Raw genomic sequence first — 26,536 nt, 5'->3', positions numbered from 1 at the left:
GCCTTTTTTCAAGTGTACTTCTCACTCTAAACAGGGGACAAGCAAGAATCACTGAAGCCCCTTTTCTATGATGTAGCCTAGTAATAACCTTGCAGTCAAGTTTTAAGCAAGCACCGAAGGTCAATCGGGAAAGAATAAATGAAGGTAGCTACTGCTCAACTTCATTATCCTTAAAAAAAAAAAAAAATAAAAAAAATTATGTTATCATAAAAAGGACAAGCAGAACCAAGTTTTTTTCACCTCAGGAGCTGTCTATAGCTCTCATGTTACAGTACAGTGTTCAGTATGTGATTTTTCCTTTCAGATTTTATTGCATAGCTTTGAGTATTTTTGCTTTGCAGAGCAAATTAAAGAGCTTTTACTTACCAGTCTTAGGAGCAGAACTGAAAATAGACATGGCATCTTTTCCATCAGGAACTGGTGTAGAATGACCCGTTGTGGGGATTTCCTTGGTACCAATTCCATCTTCTGACTATACAAAAAATGCAAGAGTTTTTAATGGATATTAATTTAAGCTATGTAAGAACAACTGTTTTCCTATGTCAAGCCAAACTCAGGGCTCTGGACTAAATGCTTTGAGAAGCAAAAAATAAATTTAAGAAGGGAAAAGAACACAGTTGGCTGCTGTTTATCTACGTATCAGGAAAAACATGAAGTAACTTTGTGTATGACTTACAAAGGGTTCCATATACATCAGTTAACTTTGATAGCCAGTACAGACAATTAGCCACCTCAATTTCTCCAGAAAACACTTCTTCTAGAATTTTAAGCATGGTGGCTACCCACACAAGAATAAATGAGTGAGTAGCCAGGCAATGAAACAGCTCCGTAACGGATAAGATACATAAGAAGCATCATGCATATGGGGCAGGTGATGACCAAAGAATGGTGATCAAATTGTTTTCTTTCACATATGGAAGAACACCTCTAAGGAAATGTTCAAACCAATATAGCATCCCTGCCACAAATCCTCTCAGCTGAAGGCTAGATTAATTTTGCCCAAGAGAAGAAAAATAAACTTGGGCTGGAGAGATCTGAGCTTTGCAGTGAGGTGAGATGTCAAGCTGAAGCAAGCAAGAAAAAGAAAGCCCAGCAAATTCTTTCATCTCTATAAGTGAATATAAGGCTCAAAATATTTTATTTCTTAGCTTAAATCTGGAACCTGCCACTGGTCAAGCTGAATATACACGAACAGGAAGTATTCCTTGCAACAGCAGTGTTCTCACATACAAACAGGTTCAGAGGGATGCCAGCAAATACCAGTTCAAAAATACCATAGTGAAATGAAGTTTTTTCCTGTGAGCCAGTGCAGCAAAGAAATACACAATCTCTCTGATTTTGATCTGTGGAACAGGCTTGTGTCTTCCTGAGAGCTGTAGAGCAAATACTGTGCTACAGCACTTTAAGTCCAATGAGAACATTAATGATAAAGACACTGGATTTACACGTTACCTTGTTCTTTTTCAAAGGATCTTTCTCAGCCCCAAGTTTGCATTTTTTATTGCCAGTGAAGCTGTACTTTATATCGCCATCTTCAAAAGTGTAAGGATCACTAGCGTCTCCCAAGCCTTCTCCAGGTTGTTGTATTAGAGGCAAGGGGTCAAGATAGTTCAGTGTCTGCACTGGTTTCTGCTCTTCCAAAATTTTAAACCGTTTATTAGGTTGTGCTAAGAGCCTGAAAGTAAAAATAAACAAGCAAACAAAGCCATCATGAAACAAAAAACCCATATCTTTTACAGCAAAGAAAAATAACAGCTCTTAAGATCTGTAGCTGTCACACACAAATACAGCCCCTGTCTCACTCTATCGTCCTTGATCTAGGAGAAATATGTTTCTTCCTCAAATAAAAGATGCATTTGCCTACATTTAGTATTAAACATCTTACTATCTTAAGAACTACTTTGGGACAATGAAAAAAGAATTAATCTTGTCACTATATAAATCAAAACACTTTGAAGTACACATAACCTTTTCAGCCTAGCAAACTCCATTGTAATTACCAAAATCAATGTTGTCATAACTCAAAAATTCTTCCTCAATTAATTTGAGCTTATACATTTTCATTACCTACTCTCTTTGGTACATTTTTTCTATGCATTGTCAGAATGCAAAAGTAATTTTTAGGCCAGCATAAAATTAATTCAACTTCTCATACTAAAGTTAAAAATAAACAAATAAATACATTTGCATAAAAGAAAATCCATGTTTAAAAAAATAAAAAAAGAAAGAGACAGCTAAAAATTCCTTAAAATTTAGGTAGTTCATATTCTTCACTGAGAAAGACACTGTATGTTAACCATAGTTTTTCTAAAGTAACATTTACAAGAGATTAGCATTTGCTCTTTTCTGGGTACAGACCAGAGAGACTGTTAGGTTTTCAGTTTTGATCCTACAGAGACTGCAGTTAATAGTAAAGCTTCTATCAATTTCAAAGATCTGACAGTGGGTTTACAAAAAAACAGTATTACTCCATAATATAGTATCAGCTACTGCTTACAGAAAGCATGGTACGGTGCAATTTTAAACCCACACAATTGGACAAACCACCCTGAAGTGCCTCTACAGTGCCATAAACAGAATTTCACTCAAACCCAAGCATTTATGTAGCTGGAAGGTTGCATAACTAAGCATAGATTTTCTTTTTTTAAATGATCAAAAGACATAAGCTTAATAAAACTCTTACCTTTGCTTAAATTACTGTGATATAGGTTACAAAAAGATTTAACAGTTCTTACAGCGTCCAACAGAAAGCCAGATAAGAAAGAAAGAAGACATACTACAATAGCACATTTCTATTTAAGTATTTCATGTTCTCTCCAGCATACATCATCTTTGATGTTACAGTGAAGCCTTCTACTTGTTTCAATTTCAAGTGAAAACAGAGTTTGGTAATGCTTATAATTTACTAAAGCCACCACTCAGATCAGTTTGCACTCTTACCTTTTCAGTGCAGTACTGTCCGAGTTTATTTCCATCTTGGCATCGTATCTCTCACATGGAAGATCTGGCGGCCTGAAATCTGGATCATCACTTGATGGGACACTATAGGTCCTCCACATATCTAGTGACTCATTGTTCTGAATTACCCCACAGTATAATGCTGTCTCACTGACCTCTGCCATCAGAGGTAACCTCTGTCCAACAAGGACTGTCCTATCATCTAAGCTGGGCAACGGCTGAAGCTCCAGCCCACCGCCATAGAGTGCTGGGTTTACAGGTACTGAAGGTGGGTCCAGATTCTCTGCTTCCTGACCTCTTGGCTGGGGGCTAAGTGTGGGAGGCAGAGGGGAAGTAGGGGAATGGGGTGAATCCATAGGATTCATATTAATTTGCTTGCTTGGATTTCTAGCAGGTATAGATAGCGGCTTCTCGTATTTTCTGGAATTAGGGACTTCTAAAGAGGGCTCCATTCCTGCTAATCCCAGTTTCTGCCCTGATGTGTCCTGCTCCATGCATAGCTCTTCAGTCACAGAGGGCCGATGGTGAAATGGCATCATAGGCCTTTTTTGCAGTTTATCTCCTTTTTCCTGTCTCTCTGTTGTTTTGTGCTTTGAAGAGGCAGGAGGTGGCAATGATGAAGACGACGATGTTCCCACGCTGAATCCTGGCTGATTTATCGTTGGGGGACGGCTGGAGCCAGCAGCACAACGCTGTTTGAAAACCTTGTGCCTGAAAGCAGAGGCAGAAACAAGTTGCTGCATGGTTTATACGGTTATCTGATCTAATAGAAAAAAAACCCCGAAACCCAAAGAACAGCATTGAGAAATCTTATGTGTATTCCTGATCTTTTAACAGATTCGGGAATAGTCACATGATCTGGATCAGGTCGTTCAAGCCAACTCGGCTGCAGTTTCTCTGACCTATAAAATGGAATATGACAGTCTCCAGAAAAAAGCATTCAAAGGAAAGATTTAATGTTTGTAAAAGCTTAGTACTGCTCAGATGGAAGGTAATATAACAAAAAAATCCAAGCTAATGTTGTTTTCATCACCCTAGCCTTTTTGTTCAAAGATAGCCTTTTGAACAAAATGACTGCTGTGGACACCGCTACTCCTGCACACTCTTGAGCATCTGTTACAAAAGATACAGATCGGCATTGTTTTAGTTGTGTTCACAGACGCAATACATGGCAGGATGCTTTCATGGCAGTTTCCTCCTCCATATCAGGTAAAGAAAAATAAATACAACTCAAAGGTTTCCTGTACTAAGGAAAAGCAAGTACAACCCAAAACCAAACCAAAACAAACCAAGAAAAAAAGAAGAGAAAAACAACTATCAACTGATGAAGCAAGCATGAATAAATATTTTAAAATATTCAAAACAAAAAATGCAGTAACATAGAAACTTATTACTGGCTTCATGTTTTAGTACGGCTTTTTTCAATTTGTGTCCAGTATCTTTGAGACTGGGAAGCATGGGCCTGAATTTCAGTATTTCAGGTACTGCTAAACAGTACCTTCATCATATAGCTGATGGTCCCCAAGGATGTTACAACAGGCACATCTAACTGTCCATATTATTACTGGCCTTTCTTGTTGTTTGGGGTTTTTTGTTTAGTTTTTTATTTGTTTTTTTTCAGCTAAGCACAAACAAAACTTTACTAAGTTTTATTTTATAAACAAATTATTTTATAAATAATTTCTTAATAAAAAATAAGATATATGGTGCTTAATATTGACACCTGTTTAAAGTTAAATACCATTTCAAAATAAATTACTCCATCCCTATTTTTGTTTATAAACAAAAATATCTAGGACAGCAACAAAACATTTCAAAACATGTAATATGCTTCTGGCTCCCCAAGATAAACTCCATTATCGCAAGTAAAGTGGACTAGTAGATTGAAGAAAACCAATTCTGCTTTTAGGACTTCGCTATGAAAACATCCGAGTTTTATAGTACACAGCGGCTGTCAAATGGTACAAGTACAACTTCTTGTACTTGCTACATCTTTTTCCTGTAACCATCCATGTTGTGTGGTATTGTCCTGGCTTGCTTTGTGGGTTTTGCTGTTACCAGGACATGTTGCAAATTCTCTGCTGCAGCAGATGGTCTTCAGCTGCAATCACCCCTAATGTGCAGCTAATGCCCTAGTAACTGAAGATTTGCCTTAAGCATGTTCTTGTAACATTTCATTGACTTAATTCTCCATCACTCACCATATTTTAACTGACCGCAGAAAATTATTTTAGACAGTCTGTTGTTCAACACAGAAAGTTGGGTCTGTAGAAAACTGAATTTGATGCTGAGTACCAGACAACCCTTTAAGACTCCATATTTAAGGTCATATCTTGACATTTATACTCTCATTTATACAATACATAGAATGGGCACACTAATGACTAGAACAATATCTATATGACAGTAGCTGTCCAGTTTCTGCAGCTACACAGAAAATTTTTATTGCTGTTTGAAATCAGGTACTGCCTTCATTTTAAGGATAATGTTTTCATTTCCCAGTTGCTGTGTTTACTAACTCCAGCATGATGTAGTTATCACCGGAGGTATTAAAAGACAGTATGAAATTGCAAATGCAGCCGAACCTATCCATAGATTCAGGTTTCTATTTTCCACTATTGATTCCTCACGCTTTCCAGGCAAGGCTGGACCTGAGTGTTCCATAGGAAACACTTGGCATCCTGACAAAACATTTATCTGTTCCGCATTCTTGAGTATATACATAAAAGTAACAAATAATCAGGGGTAAAGAGCAAGGCTGCAGAAGAGCAACACTTTCACTTCAGATGCAGCACAGAGTCTCCAGGTTGAACACTCTGCCCTCTGTATGATGCACAGTTCTTCTGCATCCCTTTATCTCTTCTAAATACACAAAGAAGAACTGGCTTCATGAGAAGTCAAACACAAAAGGTACAAGGGCACAATCTTGCTTCATTCAATTTTGGACAATGGAAATTTCTAATCAACAACCCTTCAGAGATTGTGAGAATGCTACATTCCTGAATTTCTCTGTATAGCCAAATCTATACAGAAAGCTCTGCAGAGACTTCTGTGGCAGGTAACACATTCAAAGATTTGGTTAGACAATATATTAATTTTACTATTATTAACAACAGCATTATTCTCAAGTTTGCCTCACTGTTAAAGAAAAATAAGGAAGAAAACAGAAAAACAGCTATGCTTCAATCAGACAAAAAGCAGGTAATCATTCTGGCCACATCACTGGCTGCTGTGTTGCCTATTATTTTGACAAAGACCCTTATTGCAGCTGGGGAGGGGCAGGGGAGGAACGGGGGGGGACGAGACAGAAAAAAAAAATATATATATATACCGAAGGGGTTAGCACAGCACGATCAGCATTTCTGTTTGATCATACAAATGACATTTACATCTGTGCACACTGAAGGAATACCTTCTTTAGGTCATAAAAACATCTTTACCAATCTTATAAGTAGATAGTGACCTAGGAATTAAAAACTTCAGTAGAAGCCGTTTCGCAGGACTATTTCATGGGAAACTTTTTTTTTCTAGCCCTGTAGCATCTCTGTGATAATTTTAAGAATGTTAAGCAGAATTCGTGGTGCTGGTTTGCCTTTCCTGAGTGATTAGTACTGGAACTTTAAGCATTCATCAAAGATTACAGATAATTTAATAAACTCTTAAAGCGTTTGTGTAAGTGAGCTATGATTTCTTTTTGATCAGTTGACAGTGGATGACCATGCTGCAAAGGTTTTATATTCTCTTGGGCATTTTTTGGTGTTCAATGAGTCATGGCAGATTGACTAGAGGTACAGAGTAAAGTGTTTCTTACGGATATTTTTCCTCTTCCTCCAAACAGGGACACTAGCACTATCCCTCAATCAGGGTGGTCTGAAACTTAGGCAGCTTCTGTCCCTCTTCATCATGAGTCTCACCACTCCAAAATTTAAAGCTCACATCTCTGGGAAGCCTGAAGCATGAGTTCATTACGAACGAGAAATGTTTCAGTGATTCTAGCCCCCATTCTCTAGTCAAGATAATTTTTCCACTCAAGTTGACTACTGCAGGTGACAATGATATGAGATGCATATTAATCACCTGAATATGAGTGATGATCACAGTTTTGATATTAGAGTTTCCTCTTCTTTCAGCTAAAACATATCTCCCTTTTGTAAGTGTACCTCTGAATTAAACAGGGCTCTTCCAATATGATAAATGCTTACTCTCTTCAAAGCTCACCTGGAACAAGAACAACTGACTCTTTGGACTGGATCCACAAAATCCCAAGAAACAGTATTGTTAGGAACTTCCTCTTCCAAATTTGCAGTTGTAATTTGATTCCTCCTGAAGAAGATAAAATTCTTTTAGTAGTTATCACTTTTGTAAAACAGAATTTTAAAAATGCACATGCATAAATTCACATATGTTTCCCTCAAATAAATTACTTCCTTCTACTTCACCTTTGCAATAGAATTCTGTATTTAACAGTAGTTCCCTCTACTACTCCTTAAAACTTATAGTTTGATTTATGTGGGAGGATGGTACCAGCTCTACATCAGATAGCTCTGTCTGGAGCTTGAGCACAAGAAGCAAGGGGCAAGCAATTTAAACTGAATCTGGAAATTCTTCTCACATATCCAATGAGGAAATTGCACGGAAATAGTGAAAAATAAAGATTTCAGGGCACACCATGCCATGAATATACTTCAAGTCTCCAGTAATAAAGGCCTATGATACTAACAACAAGACTTTACCATATCCTTGTCGACTGGAATTTTAGTTCAACACATGTAATCTAATGCTTTACAAATATTACCCTTAGAGTTCTAAATCTCAAATATATACTATTTGTTCTTCAGCCACTCAACTTCCAGTCTAGTAACTACAACTGGAGCGAGAAACTGCAATCAATAAATCTGAAAGCATCTAGCTGAAGGCACATATTATAGATTTGTAACCTCAAAGACTGTCACAATTAAGATACACAACTGCAAATACAATGCTAAGTGTTAGGAGTTTTCAGATGAACACAATAACACATTTTCTTTGATAATACTGTTCTGCATCATTAGCTTTGATTAGTGTCAAAAGAATTCTGTGAGGAATAACATTATCTAGGGCAAAACTATTACAATTTTAACTATATATTATGTGTTATTAATAAACAAAACCATCAGGACTACTGCCTTACTTGGACTGTGACCTGTTGAGAATGCATTCCTTCCAGACACGGTGAACCATATGATTGTGAAATTTTGGAGTAATCTTGCCTGATTTCTTTGGACTGTGTACACTGACTGTCCCCTCCTGTACAGCTGAATGGCTGATATTGCTCTGAGAGCATCCACTTTCTCCTGCAATATAAATTAAGCATTAATGTTATAGCCACTCTTAATATTCACATTTGATATTTTTCCTGAAAAGACTTTCCCTCTTACAAGGCTGCTGACTACAGCGATGTTCACATTCACTAGACAATGCTTAAAGCATCGTTCAAAAGACTGACTAAACTACATTTCAAATCAACACTTGCCTTTGGGGTAACAAAGACGGCACTAGGTTATACCAGGTATATGTGCAATACGATCGTGCGAGTACTGCACCTCATGTGAGATAATACACTCTGCTGCTTAAATGCAGGTAGTTTAGATAGCCCCCTAAAGCCTTCTATTGAATCACTGAGAAATAGTGTTTGGCCTGAGAAATAAGTTCTAGCCTTCCACCAGCTCCTGATAGACTACAATAGTGCAGCTAGAGTTTCCTCCTAATTATCCTGGATGTTAAACTTGAATTTATACAGTCTTTGGTGAGTTGCTTTAAAGACTAAATTTATTATAATATGGATGGTTCTAAAAGCATCTATTAAGAAAACCAATAATTTATGTAGACTATTTCAAAGCAAGAAACAATTCTTTATACTCAGGATAAAACCTCACTGAAGAAACAAATGGATTAGTGTGATGCTATTTCTTCATAATATGCTTGAATTGAAATATCAGAGTCAAAACTTGCTTTGGTAAAATCTTACAGTTGGGATGTATACTACTACAGAAATTGTTCAACATTTGATCATTAGTATATGCTATTAACATAATATGTGAGGTTCTCAGTAATACTGTATGCTTATCAAAGAGATAACAAATGAAGATATTACTTCAACATGTTAATAGCCTGAAAACTCCGATTCACGTTCTACACTTCATTTCTTTCTGCCTGTGATGCAGAAACCTTACCAGCTATTGTATAAGCAGATGTTTCTTTTTCTACTATGAAATATGTTTTTGGTTTAGAATAACTGCAGTCTAACACATCATCTTTACAAACACAAACTACAACAGCAGAGGGAGCTTTAGGTTCATTTGGCCTGGCGACTGAGTAACACTACTCTCTGCTCTGGATGGAAAAGTAAGGAAGGATATGCTGCATTTTAACAAGGTCAAATCAGTGTACAGAACACTTCGTCCTTCTGCCTGATGCAATTTAAGAAGCCTTAAGAATGAAATGCTGAAAGGATTCACTGCTATACATCACTGCATCTAACAAGGTAATTCTGCTGATTTCTATTAGGTGACTTCCAAAATAGAACTTTTAAAATTGTGCACAAGCTGCCTGACCCAGTATCTTCTTTGATTTTTCATGCTTATATATTTTTTCTCCAGTTAGACTTTCCCTGATTCTCTTTCGTAAAGAATTCTAATTAGAAAAAAAAAAAGGCAGTCAAACCCATAAATCCCTAGACATACTGAGGCTTGTGGCTCTAACAATTTATTTCACTGGCTTTCAAATGTTCTACAACATTGTGAACTTGACAGATGATCAAAAAAACAGGTCAAAACTTCAGAATTAGCAAATCTGTCCTCCTTTTCGGGGTGGTGGTGGGGGAGGAATGTGTGTATATAAACAAACATAATGCGCACACATATATGTCAATAGCAGGACAGTTACAACTGCCAGGAAAAACCAAAGTATGATGGAAAGGGAAGGATAGGAGGTATGAGAGGATAACCAAGGAGCTACCAGAGCTGTCAAGTTACATTTGAGTGCATTAATTATTGTTTTCCAAAATTCTGTAATATTTTTATACCATACAGTACAGCAACACATGGCATAACTTTGCAGCAGGCAAAACATTTTGTACTCATACACTGACACTAATTTTTATCCATGAAAATCACTGACAAAATACTGGAACGCACACAAATAACTATGTCATATAATGGTATAAATACTGGAGGACACAACCAGCCACTCACCAGAGGTCACTTCACAATCCCTATGGTGCGGTCTGTTTCTACACGTGAAAAATGCCATTCCCTAGTTTCAGCAGCAATTTGTTTCATCACATACTTTAGACACAATCACGGAAAATATGGTTGAATGAGACCTGAAGAGGTCATCTAGTCCATCCCCTGCTTCAAAGCTGGATCAACATATTTGACTAACCTGTTCTTTAAAAACGAACAAAACACCCCCCCCCCCCCCCAACAACCCATCCACCTCTCTGCTAATGGAAATTCTGTAGCTTCCCACCAGTCAATTTATTCTAATACTTCATTATCCTTCCTCAGAGAAAGCTTTTCCTCATGTTTAACCTAGTTTTGCTTTGCTCCAGTTTAGGTTCATTACATATTGGTTGCAGAGAAAAGATTATTCTTTTTCTCCTTTTATGTCTCTGAAGACTGCTACACCGCCTCCCCTTCAAATTTCTCTTCTCTAGACTAAACAACCTCAATTCTTTCCATCTTTTCCTGTAGGTCCTGTTTGAAAAATCTATAATCATTCTCACTGCACTTTTCTGGACTCCATCCAATTTGTCCACATCTTTACGTGTTCAAAACTGGACATGGTACTACAACCACATTTTTACTACTATGGGGCAGAACTGAAGTATTATTCATGTGCCTCAGACTAATCCAGTTTATGTATCCCATTTACTGATTCGGAACTGCATGACATGTTTTTCCAATCCATTTCTCCAATTTTTCAAGGTCTTTTAAAATGGTGTGTGATATAATATAAAGGAATATTTTCATTGTTAGCTGGAGAGGCACCCCTCTGACACAATTTCATATTGCCCTCAAACAATAGCAGAGATCAAACAGAAACCGTGACTGCCAGATTGGACAATATGAACAGGTTTTAGATATTAATAGTTTATAAATATTCTAAAATAGAATCCCCTTGTGATATTGTACAAGTTTAACATGGATCTGAAAAATGTAAAAATACTATAGCACATTAAAATATTCATCAATACTTGAATAGAGATTGTTGTTTAGAAGTCAATTGTCTTGCTTCATTTAGTTACTAATAAGCTTTTTGCTTATCTTAACTATCAGTTGCCTTGAAAAACACTATTCAAAGTGAATTTAAATCTCACATTCTGTATTATCAGCAGTAAATACTAAATACTTTGATTGTCTTCATATACAGGCACTGTTCATGGAAAAGTGAAGCCAGACAAGTACTTTCACGGCAATGAAGCCAATGATGATTAGTTTTCTTTGGCTTTGCATCAAGATTGATCCTCTTGATGTGACAGGACTATCTAATAAAGGCTAAGCTAGCTTGGTAGCTCCTTAGACTTCAGTGAGGGTATAACAAGGATTCTTTATCCCCATCTGGCTGCGTAGTCTCACAGAAACTTGTGGGAACTTCATGTCTTTGACACTTCTATTGCTCTGTGAAATTTGGTAAGCACTAATCACCAAGTTCAAAAAAAGCACAAGTTCAAGCAGAAGAAGGTTGCCCAGTGGTGAGTGGTGTCTAATGATTTTGCCGATGCGACTCAAGTCAGAGAATATTCTGTGAACTGAGAGCTCAATTCCAAATAATAGTCATTTGCAAAGCATAAAACATGCCAGTAATTGTGAAATTATTATTAATAAAGGTTACAAGGAGAGGCTGAGAAAGCTGGGGGAGGAATCTTATCAATGTATACAAATACTTGACAGGGAGAATAGAGAGGATATAACCAGCGGTATCCAGTGAAAGGATAAGAAGTGATGGGCACAAATTGAAATACAGGAAATTCCATCTAAACGTAAGAAAAAAATTTTTACTGTGAAGGTGGTCAGCCATGGGAACAGGTTGCCCAGAGAGGTTGTGGAGTCTCTGTCCTTAGAGATATTCAAAACCTGACTGGACAATGTCCTGAGCAATCTGCCCTACCTGACCCTGCTTTCAGCAGAAGAGTTCGATAAGACAATCTCCGGAGGCCCCTTCCAACCTCAACTATCTTGTAATTCTGTTAGTAACTGGCAAGTCTATAAAGAGCAAGTTCAGAACACAATCTACACAGAAAAAAAAATAATTAGCTGTAAACATGCCTTCAAAACATTTTTTGAGGAAAAAAAAAATCACTTGACTTCTTTTTTCTATATCAGATATTTTCTTATTTTTTTTTTAACTTTATTATCTTAGAAGTTTGCACTCAAACAGATGTTTGACTTCTCTGTTCCTTACTTCTCATTTGAAATTGCAGTCCTGAATTTGTTACAGCAAAACCACAATGACAACAAACTAATCTTAAGGTCTTGTCTGTATTCCAGATGATGACAGGTTACAGATATTTATTTTCATTTCTGAGGAGCAACAGTATATATATATTCATGTCAACAAAGCAAGATATTAAGGATATAGTTCCCCACATACCAAGCGTTAGGATGGCTTCTGAGATTAGAACTACTATGGATCCAAAGACTTGAAAGGGGCATACTCTATCCAGACAAAACACATAACTCACTTGCAAATATTATGCAGCACTCCGTTTTCCATCTGCATATGATGCAAGCCTATGTCAGACCTCATTTGGGAAGCCCAGCTCCTTCCTACCAGTTCCAGAGACTTATGCATTTCTTTTGAATGGCCCTTAATTAAAACTCAACTGTGTTGGGCAAAAAAAGTAGCTAGCACTTGCAAATTTTTATTATACCAACATGAATACTTAGTTAAGTGCTGTATTTCTAGCTCTTTACAAACAGAACTACATACTCTTGTATGTTCACTGTATTCTTGTACCACAATGAATCAACACCCTCCTCCCATCCCAGCACAAGAAAACCAACACTTCATAAACACTGGCAAAATCTGTCTAAAACACTGGCAGAACCTAGTCTCTCAGGTACTTGCACTACTGCACAAAGATAATGCAGTTACAGAAAATGGAGCTTAACTGAATTCACAAAGGTTTGTTTAAAGACGTGTCTTCTTCAGGAGTGTTTAAAGCATTGGCTCTCATTTACCACAGACCTACAGAAACAGTGCTCCCCTAACTTTCAGTCTATTGCCTGTCTTTAATCTGCTACTGTTCACATACTTATCCTCACTTATCAGGACCTATGCAAAAATGAAAGACTGACTCCAGCCTCCTAAGTTTATTACTTACCCATAACGGCCTGTTCTGGAGAAGTGGGTGGAGTGAGTGGCATCCCACAGGTACTAGCAGGATCTTTCACGCTTCCAAGCCCCTGCTGTCCCACATTTATATGGCCTCCAGTATTGGCAGCATTCTGTGACATGGGGATGTCACTCTGGGAGATGAGAACAAAGGCTGAAGGATATACCATCCTTACACCACCTATAAAGAAATGGAAAAACAAGAGTCTTAAATATACCTGATAATATTCAGCAGTCCTAGCTACTTTAACTTGTTTTCAATGTCAATTAGACAAAACTTATTATCCGAAATATAAAGAGCCAAGGCATTTCACGTACTAGGATACATCTAACCCTCTATAACCAGCACAGAGCTTAAACATGTAGCTTGATACTGTGAATAATAGCATGTGGGATACAGGGAGTACAGAAGCTTGAGGCAAGATAACTAGTCAGATGTTCCAGTGTCAAGAGAGCTACAAGAGAAGATAGGAAAATTATAATGGCTGTTTCTGATTAATTAGATTTTTTTCTTTTTAAATCATGTGGAGGAAAATAATCCTTCAGGCAGAATACTGAAACTTACCAACAATGACTTCAACTGCCACAGGGAAATCGTTGTCATATCCCAACTCTTCTTCCTCTTTCATGCCTTCTTTTTTCTTCAGCACCATAGGGTAAAAATACTGCCATTCCTCCATCAATTTACGAGTTGCTGGGTCTGACATCTTATATGACTGGCCCGTGAGTGTACCATTTAAACCATAAGGACTCACCAAAACTGCAAAGTAAGAAACAACAGTCCTACAGTACGTATATTTCAACCACGTATCAGCCAGTCTCTGCCTCTCTAGCTCGAGTCACTGTTCCATTCGCATGCTGATTTAAGCATCTGTCTTCAGGGGAAAGCTACTGCAAAATCAGGTAAGGGTGTGAACTTAAAGCTACGTTCCGCTACGCTAGCTTCCTGTACAGCCATCCTCAGTGAGCTAAAAATGGACCTTTTTGCAGTTTAGTTTAATTATTTCCACAATGAACTAATCTAAGTGTACTGAAACAGCACTCGCTATGGCAAAGGGACAACCATACATGGAAGTAATAGAGGATAGATATTCAACAATAGGGTTTTTACCAGGAACACATGGTACTAGAGACTTCTCAGCATTAAAAAGCGTAGAGATGACAATATATGAAGATGACTACAGTCATGACAAACAAGGAGAACTAGTTGCTCAACAACAGGTATTCCCATTCAGACTCAATTTTGCTTTTAGTCATATTTGATTTGAGAGAGTAATGAATTTAGCTCACTGAAATAAAACCTTCTATGATTTAAGTGCCTGAGCCTCTGTCAAAACTTTACGTTTAGAAACAAAATGTTTTTCAATAAAGCTTCTATAAATTAACATCTCTATAAATGCTCATTTTATAAGTCTCTGTGTGTTTCTTTACTGTATGTTTAATTTTATAAACATTTCTTGCTTTAATTGCTGAAATTATAACTTCAGACTGTAAAGACAGTATAACTCAATGACTCAAATATTCTTAAATTTTTTTGATGTAGAGTATTGCACCACAATTGCATCATGAATTTAATAAGCCATTAACTTAATTCTGTAAAATGCTAATTCCTTACACTGGCAAATAAATAGTCACACATACTTCAAGTTTTTAATTGCTTCTGATACATTTTCACACACACCCCCTTTTTTTAAAAGAAAACAAAAAAAACCCCAACCAACCAAACAAAAAACCCAAACAAACAAAACAGTTGACAATCTATGAATGAAAAGTACTCCTGAATTAGATAAGCTCAGTATTTGTATTTACGCAGCATTGAAGTTACAGATTGGAGCCCACTGACCTAGATACCATGTAAGAAAATCAAATCAGTGCACTCACTTTTAAGTCTTTTTAAACAAGATAATGTTTGCTTGTTTTATTCTTGATGAATTTCTTCATTTTATTTACTATATGCATGTACCTTTAAAAACAATGTCTGGAAAATTCCCATACCATTTATGGCTGGCTACAGTGTTGAAGTTCTAACAACATTTTCCCTTATGTCCACAACTTCCTGAATAGAAATTTAACCCATTTGAAATGTTACTTAATCTTATTCACCTCTGAAGATAACATCACCAGGAGCAAAGTCCCTGCCACACAGAAGTGAGGTTAAGCACACAAAGTTCCAAATGCAGCTCACTTACCTTGGAACGGTGACGGTGAGGACTGGGCCATATGGATATGCTCTTCGTTGATCAGGTAGATTGGCTGGTGTTGAGCAATCTCCACACTTGTGCACACATTGCTTTCCCCATGAAGAAAGAATGTGAAGGCACACGACAAATGTTCACTGGAGGAGGGGGGAGACAAACGAGGAACGGATTTATTAGCATGTTAATGAACTCATAGGAGGTAGTGATTCCATAGCTTTAGAGGCCAAATCTATACTCTTCTGTTCTGTCACTTGTGGCTACTGAGTACAGGTTCATTGATTGATAACCACATGACAGAATGACCTGTCACTAGACAGCTATCCGACAATGTTGGCACCTGTCTCAAGGATTTGTTTTCCTACTTGTTTCAATTAATAAGATCAATACAAACAAATGGGATCTTAAGCAGGATTCAAGTAGTAAAAATAAGGGTCTTCAGAAAGATAAAGGAATTCTTCAAAATTCACTCTGCAATGGGTTCTAGCTGAAAAGGAATAAAAAAGGAATAGGACAGATGTTTGTCTAACACCTCAGGAGAACCTCCATTAAAGAAAATAAAAGCACATAAATATTATAAAAAGTTGACAATGGTCTAAGAGGAACCATGGATTTGCCACTGACGATTAAACGTAATTTGAAATTAATGGTATTTAAAATATTCCCACTTTATTCTACCCATAGAATGACCTCCCATCATAGCTGACTATTTGCTTAAATATTCCTTGCCACAAAGCCGCAAGAAAAAGAAAAAAGAACACATCTCATGCTTTTTATCATCATTTTAATCAACTAAAAATTTACAGAGCTGAAGTGTTAATTATGCAGTAATTTTTCTGTCCAATACAATAGCTACACATAGTTTTATAGCTGTTGGCTTTGGCACTGGGCCAGACATAATGTAACCAGTATTTTAAAGACAGCTCTTAACTACCTTCCCCAAAAAGAAATAACACAGGCAACCATAGCAATTCCACTTCAGTATTTAAGTCAACCAACTGTTCTACTACTGTCAGCTACTTTTAAACAAAGGCACGGATGGTCTAGAATAGGAAGGTGTTTTAATCTCACTAAATCTCTGAATTATTCTACATATCATGTGGAACAACTTTTCCACATGTACTAGTACTGTACTAGTTACTCTTCTGTAAGCCTCAAATACTACCAAAAAAACCCTGAAGAAAATGGTCAGCTAAGAAAAATCTGGAGAGAAAAGGTTACTTAAATGACAGATAACAACTAAACTTCCTTGGTGCTATCATCTTGTATTCAGAAGTACTTCGTAGCAATCGTTTAATTCTGTGAAATAAAAGGTTTCATTAGATTTCCATTTTCAGAAGGGAAAGAAATTTCACTATCATCAGTGTTGCAGAAGTAAATTGGTCATTAATTTACATGGGGGGGAGGGAGGGAACAGGACATGGGACAAAATGGGTCATAAATTCCAGGTATTTCTATCCAGCCGTCTTGCCCCAAGAAGAAAAAAAAAATCAATTCATGTAAAAAAAAAATTTGAACAATGGATTTCTGCACACAGAGGAAATACAAAAGTAAAAGCAAAGCCCAATTATTTAATCAAAACCCATTAGTTTCCTTACATAGGATGATAGCCCTTAGTATCAAAAAGGTCTTAATAAATAAAAAAAAGATGAGAAATCTGGTCTAAGATCAAGCGGATATAATCTCTGCAAAGAGTTCAGTGTGCAGCCGGTCAGCCTTTCTAAAGCAGAGAGCAAAGCTATTTGTAAAGTAGTCATTTTCAACTCCTGTCTTTAGGATATTACACAGAAATCCTCCTGATTCTGCAAGCTTCCTACAGTGTTTGACTGTGAAAGTCTTGCTTGTCTTCTATTGAACTGAAGAAAAAAATAGCCTTCTGGGACCACACAGGGACTCTTTCAAGTCTCTTGCAAAGTGCTCTGGCATGAACAAATCACGTGCAATCTTATGCAACATTCGCAACTACCCATAAACACTGTCAGAATAAGAAATAGACAAAAAATCAGAGTTTAAAAGACAAAAGCTTCATTTGTTTTTGCAGGGAAGGGAATGCATGCCACTAACTTTTTCAACTGAGAATCAGCTAACACCAAAATTAATCATTAAGTTCAAAAAATTAAATAGCCTCGGATTAAAAGTGTATACAACTAATTACAGGAAAAAAGATATACACATACAGTATTAGCCCGTTTTACTTTCCTGCAAATACGACAGATTAAAGAATAATAGTAATGAATGTTACTACTCATGACCAGCAATAAATACTTCATTAGTGAAAGATGGATCATTTCTAGCACTGGATACAAAGTAAATCATGCTCAGCTTTAGAAAGAGAACCAACGCATCTCATTCACTCAAGTATTCCTTGTCTTCAGACCACAGCTAACAAGTCCTTATGGTACGAAGCACTCTCTGCCGAGCAAGTAAGCCTCCAGCCGCCCTGCGCACGTCCGAGCCTTCTTTCCCGCTCCCCTCCCCAGGCCTTCCTCCCAAGGGCGGTCTGACAGCGCTTTGCAGGAGAAGGAACAGTTACACAAATGTTATGCTCCTTCTGGTGCCAGTCATTGCTATACGCTCAGCTTTCAAGACCAAAAATAATAAAGATCAAGGCCTGGGGACTTCCTACATTCCTAATAAGCTTCTGGCAGATTTCGAGTAAAATGTTTATTTTAGTAACAAATATGAATTTTATTTCAAGAAAATAGCATCAGCGCACCCTGTGATGTATTCCACTCAGGCATGTACATCCCAGCCTCCTGACATTCCTGTCTTTAGTACATTTCACACAATTCCTTAAATACCAAGCTGCAGAAATCACTCTCGCTACAAATGTGAGACAGACCTCTGAACAAAATTCAAGTAGAAGAAAACTTAGCAAGCTAAAAACAGTCAGCCTTCAGCAGCAGACAGCACTGAGGCTTTACTTTTAATAACCATTTAGCTATAGCTCTAGAGTGTACATCAGGACCCACATACTTCAAACCAAAGCTCTTAAATACATAAGTTGTTCAGGTCCTCACCAGAGTCTTCCAACAGTGTTTTATCAATATCCAGTTTTCTTAACAGATCTACTACTCTTTGTGCTACAAAGGCACCATAAAAAAGCTAAACACAAAATGAAGATCAGACTAGAGTTTCTAAAAACGTTCAGCACCACGTTCAGACTGATTAATTTTATTTTCTTTAAATTTATTTCAACGTAGTTCAAGAACTGAAGTTGACAGACTTTTGAGGATCCACTCTACTATCTCTTCAGGTTTTTAAACTTACTCATTTCTGTACTCTTTCTTATCTCCCTGACATTCAAAATATCAGAAACCACCAGAGAGGCATGTGAAATGGCTTCCAAACTGTTTCCCCTACTCTACAAAGTCTGTTGGAATACCTTGAGCTGTCAATTTATACTTGTTCAGAACAAGTACAATAATAAAAATACTACCAATTTTGAATAGCTGCATTATACATTTACTTTGCACATATTAATGCATTACACAAGGAACAAAACTAGCTTCAGAATCATGTTTTTGGGCCTATACTGCTACCCAGAGGAAAGGGAGGAGGGACAAAGTCTCTTTAGGTGAACATGTGAAAGCAAGGTGACCATCCTGAGCAAGCCACCAGACATTCCTGACCCTTATCAGGGGCGTACAACGTGCCATATATTTCCTAGAAGAAGTTCCAAATCAGAAACCTGAATCAGACTGAAGCATATAATGCATTAAAAAAAAAGCTGGGGGCATTTAAAACTACTTATGTCTTAGGGAGTAGTATAAAGTGAAAATGCTTAGCCGTGCAGCCATGAACTTAGCACAAAATATACTTCCGATGGATTAATTCAGCTACCTACCATTTAGGGTTTGAGGTTTTTAATTTCTTCCTTTCCTTGTTTTTTTCAGGCATACAAACAGTGCCACCAGAGAGAGGGGTGGCACCGTTTGTATGCTGCAAAACAGCTGCAGCAGTTTTCCAGCAGAAAATTTCAACACAAACTTAAGACCTGTTCTTTTCATCCTATTTTATAAAAATTAGAAACATTTAAAAAGAATGCAAATCTGTAACGGTACTCTCGTCACACTACGCAGGAGTTGTTGTCTCTTTTTTACAGGCACCTTTTCAGAAACCTTTCTTTCCTTTGCAGCTGACTGATGGCTGCCTCAGTTAGGATGTCATCTTCCCAAACAGAATATAAAGAACACATACAGAATATATGTTATTTCCAACTATAGCTGCATTAAGGCCGAGGGCTGAAAACTGCTGAGCACTGTGGTCTTGAGCCAGCAGAACACTTGAGCATATACTTTCAAGAATATTCCCACTATGTTCACTGAGAGACTTATGTGCTAAAATTAAAATAATTGTTTAAATAAAAGACTTCTATTAATACAAATACAAAGAAAACAAACAAACAAACAAACCACTCCCCAATTACACAGTGACAAATATTCTGTGCTATTTCCCTTAATTTTATTTTGAATCTGTTCTTGGTGTTCAGATCCCCACCTTTTATGAGCAAGGAAATTGATAGGAAAAGCCCCCAAAAAGAAATAGCAATGTCACATAAACTTTTGTAACAAAAGAAAAGATCTATGTCCTTCTCCCAAGTATTGCAGGTATTTTTTTTCCCCATAACACAGAAAAATCTTCAAATAAAGAGTATTTACATTAATCAAACCTTCAGTTTGGCACCTAATCACATGCGACCGACACCAACTGTCTTTCAGATATTTCCTCTGGGATCTTCAATACCTTAAATAACCTCTGAGATGCCTAAAAATGCAGCTGAATACCTTGTCAATGTACTATTTAGGACATCCCATAATCTTTATGAATGCCAATCCCTCAATTAGTATAAATGACTTAAAGGAAATAATATTACATTAAATTTACTTATATATAAAAATCAGATGAGGATTATGAAAACATGACTATGTTTAAACTACACAACACTGGCAGAGAAAGGAGAACATCTGATCTGATGGATTTATGTATTTTTTCCATTTGTTAGTAGGTTTATATAAATATTCGATGGAAACTGTGCTAGTCTGCATTCAAACTTTAAAGAGATTATTTCCATGCAAATAATCTCAATGAAAAAAATGCCAAGGTATTGCAATTCATAACTGAGTTTCAAATGTATGTACTAAATGTACGTCTGTGCACAAAGTCAAACTGTACCTCATAACAGATTTCAAAATACCTCATTTTGGATGACAAACGTGGACACTGATTACTTCAGGAAAATATTAATAACAAAAAAATGCCAATAACAATTACTTTGGGCTTTGGGGGGGCACCAAGAAGAATCTACAGAAAAACTTAAAACACCACCACAATTTTTTTCTCCTTATTAGAGGGGTATTCCAAAAATAGTTTTATGATACGAATTTTATCATTATTATCTTAATGATTTGAAATCACTCACTGAAAAGCGCTTTTATATTTTGAAAAGCACTTGCTGCTGTGCAGCGTACAGTTTCTAAGCGAGGTTTCGTCCCAAACACTGCAGCCTACTTATGCACACAGAAAGTGCAATGGGAAACAGATGACAATACTGACACTAAAGGTTACTTAGAAGAACCTGGTGAAAATTTGAGAATCCTGATTTGCAAACATTCATCCTCATTTTAGAACAATTTCCAGGATAAGAATTTTTAAATACTTATTTCTCTACAGACGAGCTTGAGCTCCCTTTCCCTGCCACCAGGCTGCTGGCAATCTCTTGTTTCTCTCCTTTAGTTTATAAGCAATTGTCCATAAAGCCACTGTCTGGGTACAATTAATTATATTTTATGACCAATAAATTGTATTGCTGTTCTAATTCCCCTCAAAATGAGGGTTGGGATCTGAAAGCCCTCAACTCACAGTTACCCCAAAATAGCTTTATCAAGTCTGATCTCAGACAAGAGGCAGCAGTAAGCCACGTGCATTAGGAAAACAGACAGTCATACCAATGAGACTAATCACTTGCTTGATGTGGACTATAAAAAAGAGGGCATGAAAAGGCTCTGCACCGATTTGGAACATAAGAGTGAGTGAGAGCATAATGAAATAATTTCCTCTATATTTGTCTAAAGCAACAGGACAGTTATTAGCAGGTCACAGTGGTGACAGGACAGGAGATGGCAGCACCTGGACACACCTACAGTCAATGACACTCTTGAACTGGTGAGAGTAAATTAATATCCCAGTATGAAACTTACCTCTTTTTAAATAATCTGGAAATAAATATCCTCAGTGAAGTTTGAATTTGAACAAGCTCCCACAACAACCACAGACTGAATGTAATGGGAAGAGAGAAGAACGGCTTTCTGCTTTGATTTTAGAGAAGTAAGACCATCTGTTCCAATGCATAGTGGCCTATGCATTCTCCTTAAATGAGAGAAATGATGCACTCTCAGAGTGCCCAGATCTCCAATACATTTCTCTAGGACATATGATGGTCCAATTTAGGAACTACAGGGACCTGCCAGGCAGCTGTGTTAGCAGGGAAAGCTTCTTCACATACACCAAGAGAGCGGAAGAGGACTTGGAACTGAGACTTCATCAATAGCAGCAAATAAAAAAGGCCAGGACACATTTTCTGGCCCTTAGGGGAAATATGGTAAAATGGTAATGTTCATTTACCATATTCATATGGTACCAATGAAAATTTTACCATGTTCATATGGTAAAATCATAGAATTATAGAATCGTTTAAGTTGGAAAAGACCTTTAAGACCATCAAGTCCAACCATTAACCTAGCACTGCCAAGTCCACCACTAAACCATGTCCCTAAGCACCACATCTACGCAGCTTTTAAATACCTCCGGGGATGGGGACTCAACCACTTCCCTGGGCAGCCTGTTCCAGTGCTTGACAATCCTTTCGGTGAAGAAATTTTTCCTAATATCCAATCTAAACCTCCCCTGGCACAACCTGAGGCCAAAAGGGAGGCGTTGTCCACACTGATTTACTGGAAATGGTCCTTGGCTGTGCTATCCCCAAAACCTCTCCTGGGCATTGCCTTGGAAGAGTGCTAGCTGCCACTGCTCAAAGCCAAGTAGGGAGCATGCAACAGTAAAGCAGTCTGGATGATAGCACGCCAGTTCTTGAGATCATGACCTGTCTGGTCTAATAAGTAGCGTAGATACAGTCTGAGAGGCAAAACATTTATGTGGCATTTCTCATGCTTGCAAGTAACTCATAACATACTCTTTGCCTACCAGATGGACTTTGAATGTTGCCCAGGCTGAAATAAGTCAAAGTTAGTTATTCAGAAGTACAACTTCAGTAGTTCGCAATATACATCCAAGAAACATGGCATAATTAGTAACAGTTTTTGCAGAAACCACAACTAAACCAAAAAAGAAAGCATTTCCAGACATGAGACAATTCCAGAGTTTTATGGATAAAACAGCCTTCCAACAAATGGCAGGCAGCACGAAGCTGACCACATTTCTGTGCTAGGCATGAACCATAGGTGGTTTCTCTGTGCTACGGCCTCAGATGCAGGTCCATACTCAAATATGTGAAACAGCAACCTAGAGCCTATTTTGTGCTCTGTAACTCCACATATTAACCACTGGTAACAGAAGACTTGCTGCCCAGCTGCATCCAACATATGCTGTGTGTTAGAGCGGGAGAGAGGGCTGTGGCACTGAACTGCAGCAGTCCCTTCAGCAGGAGCTAGTTTGAAGGCTAATGAAGATCCAGCTGAAACCACGTGTTGCAGCCATTTCACTACATCACAGGACTTGAAATGTCTTTTCTTCATGTGACACACGTTGTTGTCTCATGAACAAGAGAAACTGATACTGGGAGAAACCTGGTTATGCAGGGAAAACAATCCATGTTTCTGCAGCTGTTTCTGCCCAAAGTCACAAATTTTTGTATGGCAGAGAATAAGAATACAGGAGACCAAGTTGCAGATTAAATCATATTGCTTTGGCAATTATTACTCCTTTCCTCTTTCTTTGGTTGTTTCTTTTTCTCTCTCCCTCCGCCCCCGCCCCAACAGGGGGAAGAGGACATCAGTTCCCAGAACTACCCAGGTCTTTTAATGATTGTATTTCATAAGTCAATATGTTGTCTCACATATTCTGTTGGATTTTTTTTTTTTTAATGTATGAGATGCACGCACAGAAACTTGGTATAAATATTAATTACCTTTACTGTTTTTCCAGTGGTGGAGTAAAGTACTAAGATAACAGTTTCACAATGCAGCAAGCATTTAGGTAACATTATCTAAACACACTTTCTGTATTACAGACTTATTATCTCAACACCTCCTCAGTTGTCACCAACAAAACCTCTTCTTGCCAAGCCTAATATATGCCTCACTATCGAGATTCGCTCCCTGATCCCATCTCTAACAACCTTCTATTCTTTTCTCTGTATAAATGTATGCACAAGATGACCTGCTAGCCTGGAGGGATACTGAAGCTTATACTTCAAATGGATACATCAATCTGCAGCATGACAGGGCTAACAGCAGTATGAACACCTCCAAGAAGTCAAGGGGAAACTGCTGCACATCCCATTAACTAACACTTTGAGGAGTAATTATATTGTAGTCTCTCTACGTACAAGACCTACTTCAAGTCTTTGCTGGAGGAAAGGTCACGTACAACGTACATAACCTTTAGTAGGAACACAGTCCAAACTGCTCTGCGTTTTCTGCGCTGGCTGTTTACGATGTCTTAGATTAAGACAGTTCCATGTTTCGTTTTTTTAATGACCTTAATAAAGATGGACTGGACTACATACAGAACAACATAACAGGGCTTCCACGCTGTACGTAAATTATACTGTGACAGGGCTCAAGCTTAGGAGGAGAGAAGTTTTCACTTTACAAAAGAAGATCACTGAGCTTTTGCCACACGACTTCTGCAGGGAGGAACATGTTTTACAGTAATAGCCATCTCATTCTTTCCCTGAAACCTATACCTATATAGAAATAAGCATGTTTTTACAATGCATTAATGCAGTGTTTAATACTTAGTTTGGTTTTTATTAATGGAGTATTTAAAACGTACAAGCAGCTCCTCCAGCATAGTGGCATTGAGAGATTTTCTTCCATGTACAGCTGAAGTAGCAGTTTTATTCCTGTGGTCCTCAATGAAATACTACACCATAAAAGGTGAAAATCTCCCATAAATATTCACAATAAACCCCTTATTTTTCTATATTAAATAAGTGTTGTGTGATGAACGTGGAGATTTATTGATTTATTACTAACTGCAAATGTGTCTATAATGTGGCTTGTCAAAATATGCTGTTCTGATCTAAAATTTGCTTCTCATTATTTTTAAGATGAACTGAAGTAATTCCTAGACTGTTGATGATTACTGAAGAAATAATCCAAAATAACACAACATCCCTGAACAATTAAATTAGATAGCAGGCTGCCATGACCACTGCTCCGTATTTTTTTTCTCTACATCCAGGGACAAATCCTGCTCTTCATATCAGTTAATACCAAAGGCAACATGGAGTAAGGAAGGCCGAAAGCCCCTGGATCAAGGATAACTTTTATCCTCATACCATATATGCGGAAATATCGGACAATGACAGATGGCACAAAAAGGTTGCTCAATACAGCTGCTAATATAAAAATTAACCAGTTAAAATCAGAGTACGCAATGCAGGTTTTTTTAGTTAACGCTTCATGACTAGAAGCACAACCCATTCAGGCCAACTTTACATGACTCCTGCTCTGCAAATGGGACGTGATTATCTCTGTAACAGGATGCCACCTGCAGATCAAACTAAGGAATCCAAAGGGTACTACTAAATAGGTGAAGGTTATGTGCATCTTCCTACTAATACTTAAAACTTAGGAACATTTAAGGCACTTCAGGTTAGAAAATATACTGTCTGCAGACAAGATTAGATAAACAGAGAAACAGCTTCCCTCTAACAGAAATTCCGATCACTTAAAAATTTTATGTGCTAAATTTCGATTTTTTAATAAAATCCAGTTTTTACTAAATCTAATCAACACCAGATAAAATTGATCTACAAAATAAAATTTCTGCTATGAAATCACAACCAACATTCTTCCCTTAGCAGCAGGTAAGTGATGTAGTCAGCACTATACCACAACGTATAGCTTGAGGCACTAATCATTATTGAATGCTTTTTTTTTTTACATTTGTGTTACACTTCAGAATAGTGCTGATTTAGAACTACAACTATTTTGAATTATTTAAAACGTCAGTACCAAAAAATGATTCTGCAGGTTTGTCATATTCATTATGAATATAAATTCATTGTGATAAGACACTGGATCCTGCCCTATTTAGGAAACACAGAAGTTGTGTGACCCTATTTCTATTGTAATACAGGACATAGGCTTTACAATAAAATATAAAAGCATACCAAAAAAAAGAAACATGAAGGTTGTTTAAAGGTACATTCAGGTTTATGCTGAAATAAACACACATTTTTCACTGGAAATTCTGAGCTTCTTCATACATATGTCCTTAACAAAAATCAGCAACTTGCTCATATCTGTACCAGTATTACCAGTTATTCTAAAAAGAAAAGCACCAGCTGGTAATAAGTACAAAATGAATTATAATTAACTAGAAAGTTGTCAGAATGGATGCAATCTTTCTTGCTCTAGCATACTCAAAATACCAACATCAGGAAAAACTGGATATAAAACTTTCAAAATCGCTGCTGTTATCACCCTTCTGACATCGTTCTCCCCTTGTCTGAATCACTGCGTTTTCACACAGTGTTTGAAATGGACTCCTTTGGAAAATTCATTTCCATAGAAGACCTAATACTCTTTAAAACAGGAATGCAGCCAGATACGCACATATATTCAAAGTGACACATAACTTATTCATGGCACATTAATAAGTTACACCTTAAGTTACATGTGGCATCTCCAAAAAAGCCCTCTTTTTGTGCTGTTAGTCTTAGCATTTTATTAATACCATACAGGCCTAAAATCACCTCAGAACTGTCATGAGCAGTTGTGCTCTAGAGATCAGGACTGAAAAAAATCCTTTTGAAT

At 37.3% G+C, this 26,536-nt stretch overlaps 1 protein-coding gene across 2 annotated transcripts in view; it reads right to left on the bottom strand.

Annotated features, from left to right (window-relative positions):
- The window catches only part of MED13L (mediator complex subunit 13L), a 209,956-nt gene that overhangs the window by 42,145 nt on the left and 141,275 nt on the right, over positions 1–26,536 (bottom strand). For both annotated transcript variants that reach the window (XM_072879743.1, XM_072879742.1), the window contains exons 5-12: positions 15,525–15,670; positions 13,901–14,095; positions 13,325–13,516; positions 8,129–8,291; positions 7,177–7,281; positions 2,941–3,669; positions 1,453–1,675; positions 367–472 (exon numbers count right to left, since the gene is read on the bottom strand). In XM_072879743.1, coding sequence (XP_072735844.1) covers positions 367–472; positions 1,453–1,675; positions 2,941–3,669; positions 7,177–7,281; positions 8,129–8,291; positions 13,325–13,516; positions 13,901–14,095; positions 15,525–15,670 — 1,859 coding nt within the window. The remainder of the gene's footprint in view (positions 1–366; positions 473–1,452; positions 1,676–2,940; positions 3,670–7,176; positions 7,282–8,128; positions 8,292–13,324; positions 13,517–13,900; positions 14,096–15,524; positions 15,671–26,536) is intronic.

The sequence above is a fragment of the Ciconia boyciana genome, chromosome 15 (assembly GCF_034638445.1).
Source record: "Ciconia boyciana chromosome 15, ASM3463844v1, whole genome shotgun sequence".
Classification (NCBI taxonomy): Eukaryota; Metazoa; Chordata; class Aves; order Ciconiiformes; family Ciconiidae; genus Ciconia; species Ciconia boyciana.
Note: the sequence above shows the minus strand (reverse complement) of the source record. Positions and strands in the feature narration are given on the sequence as shown.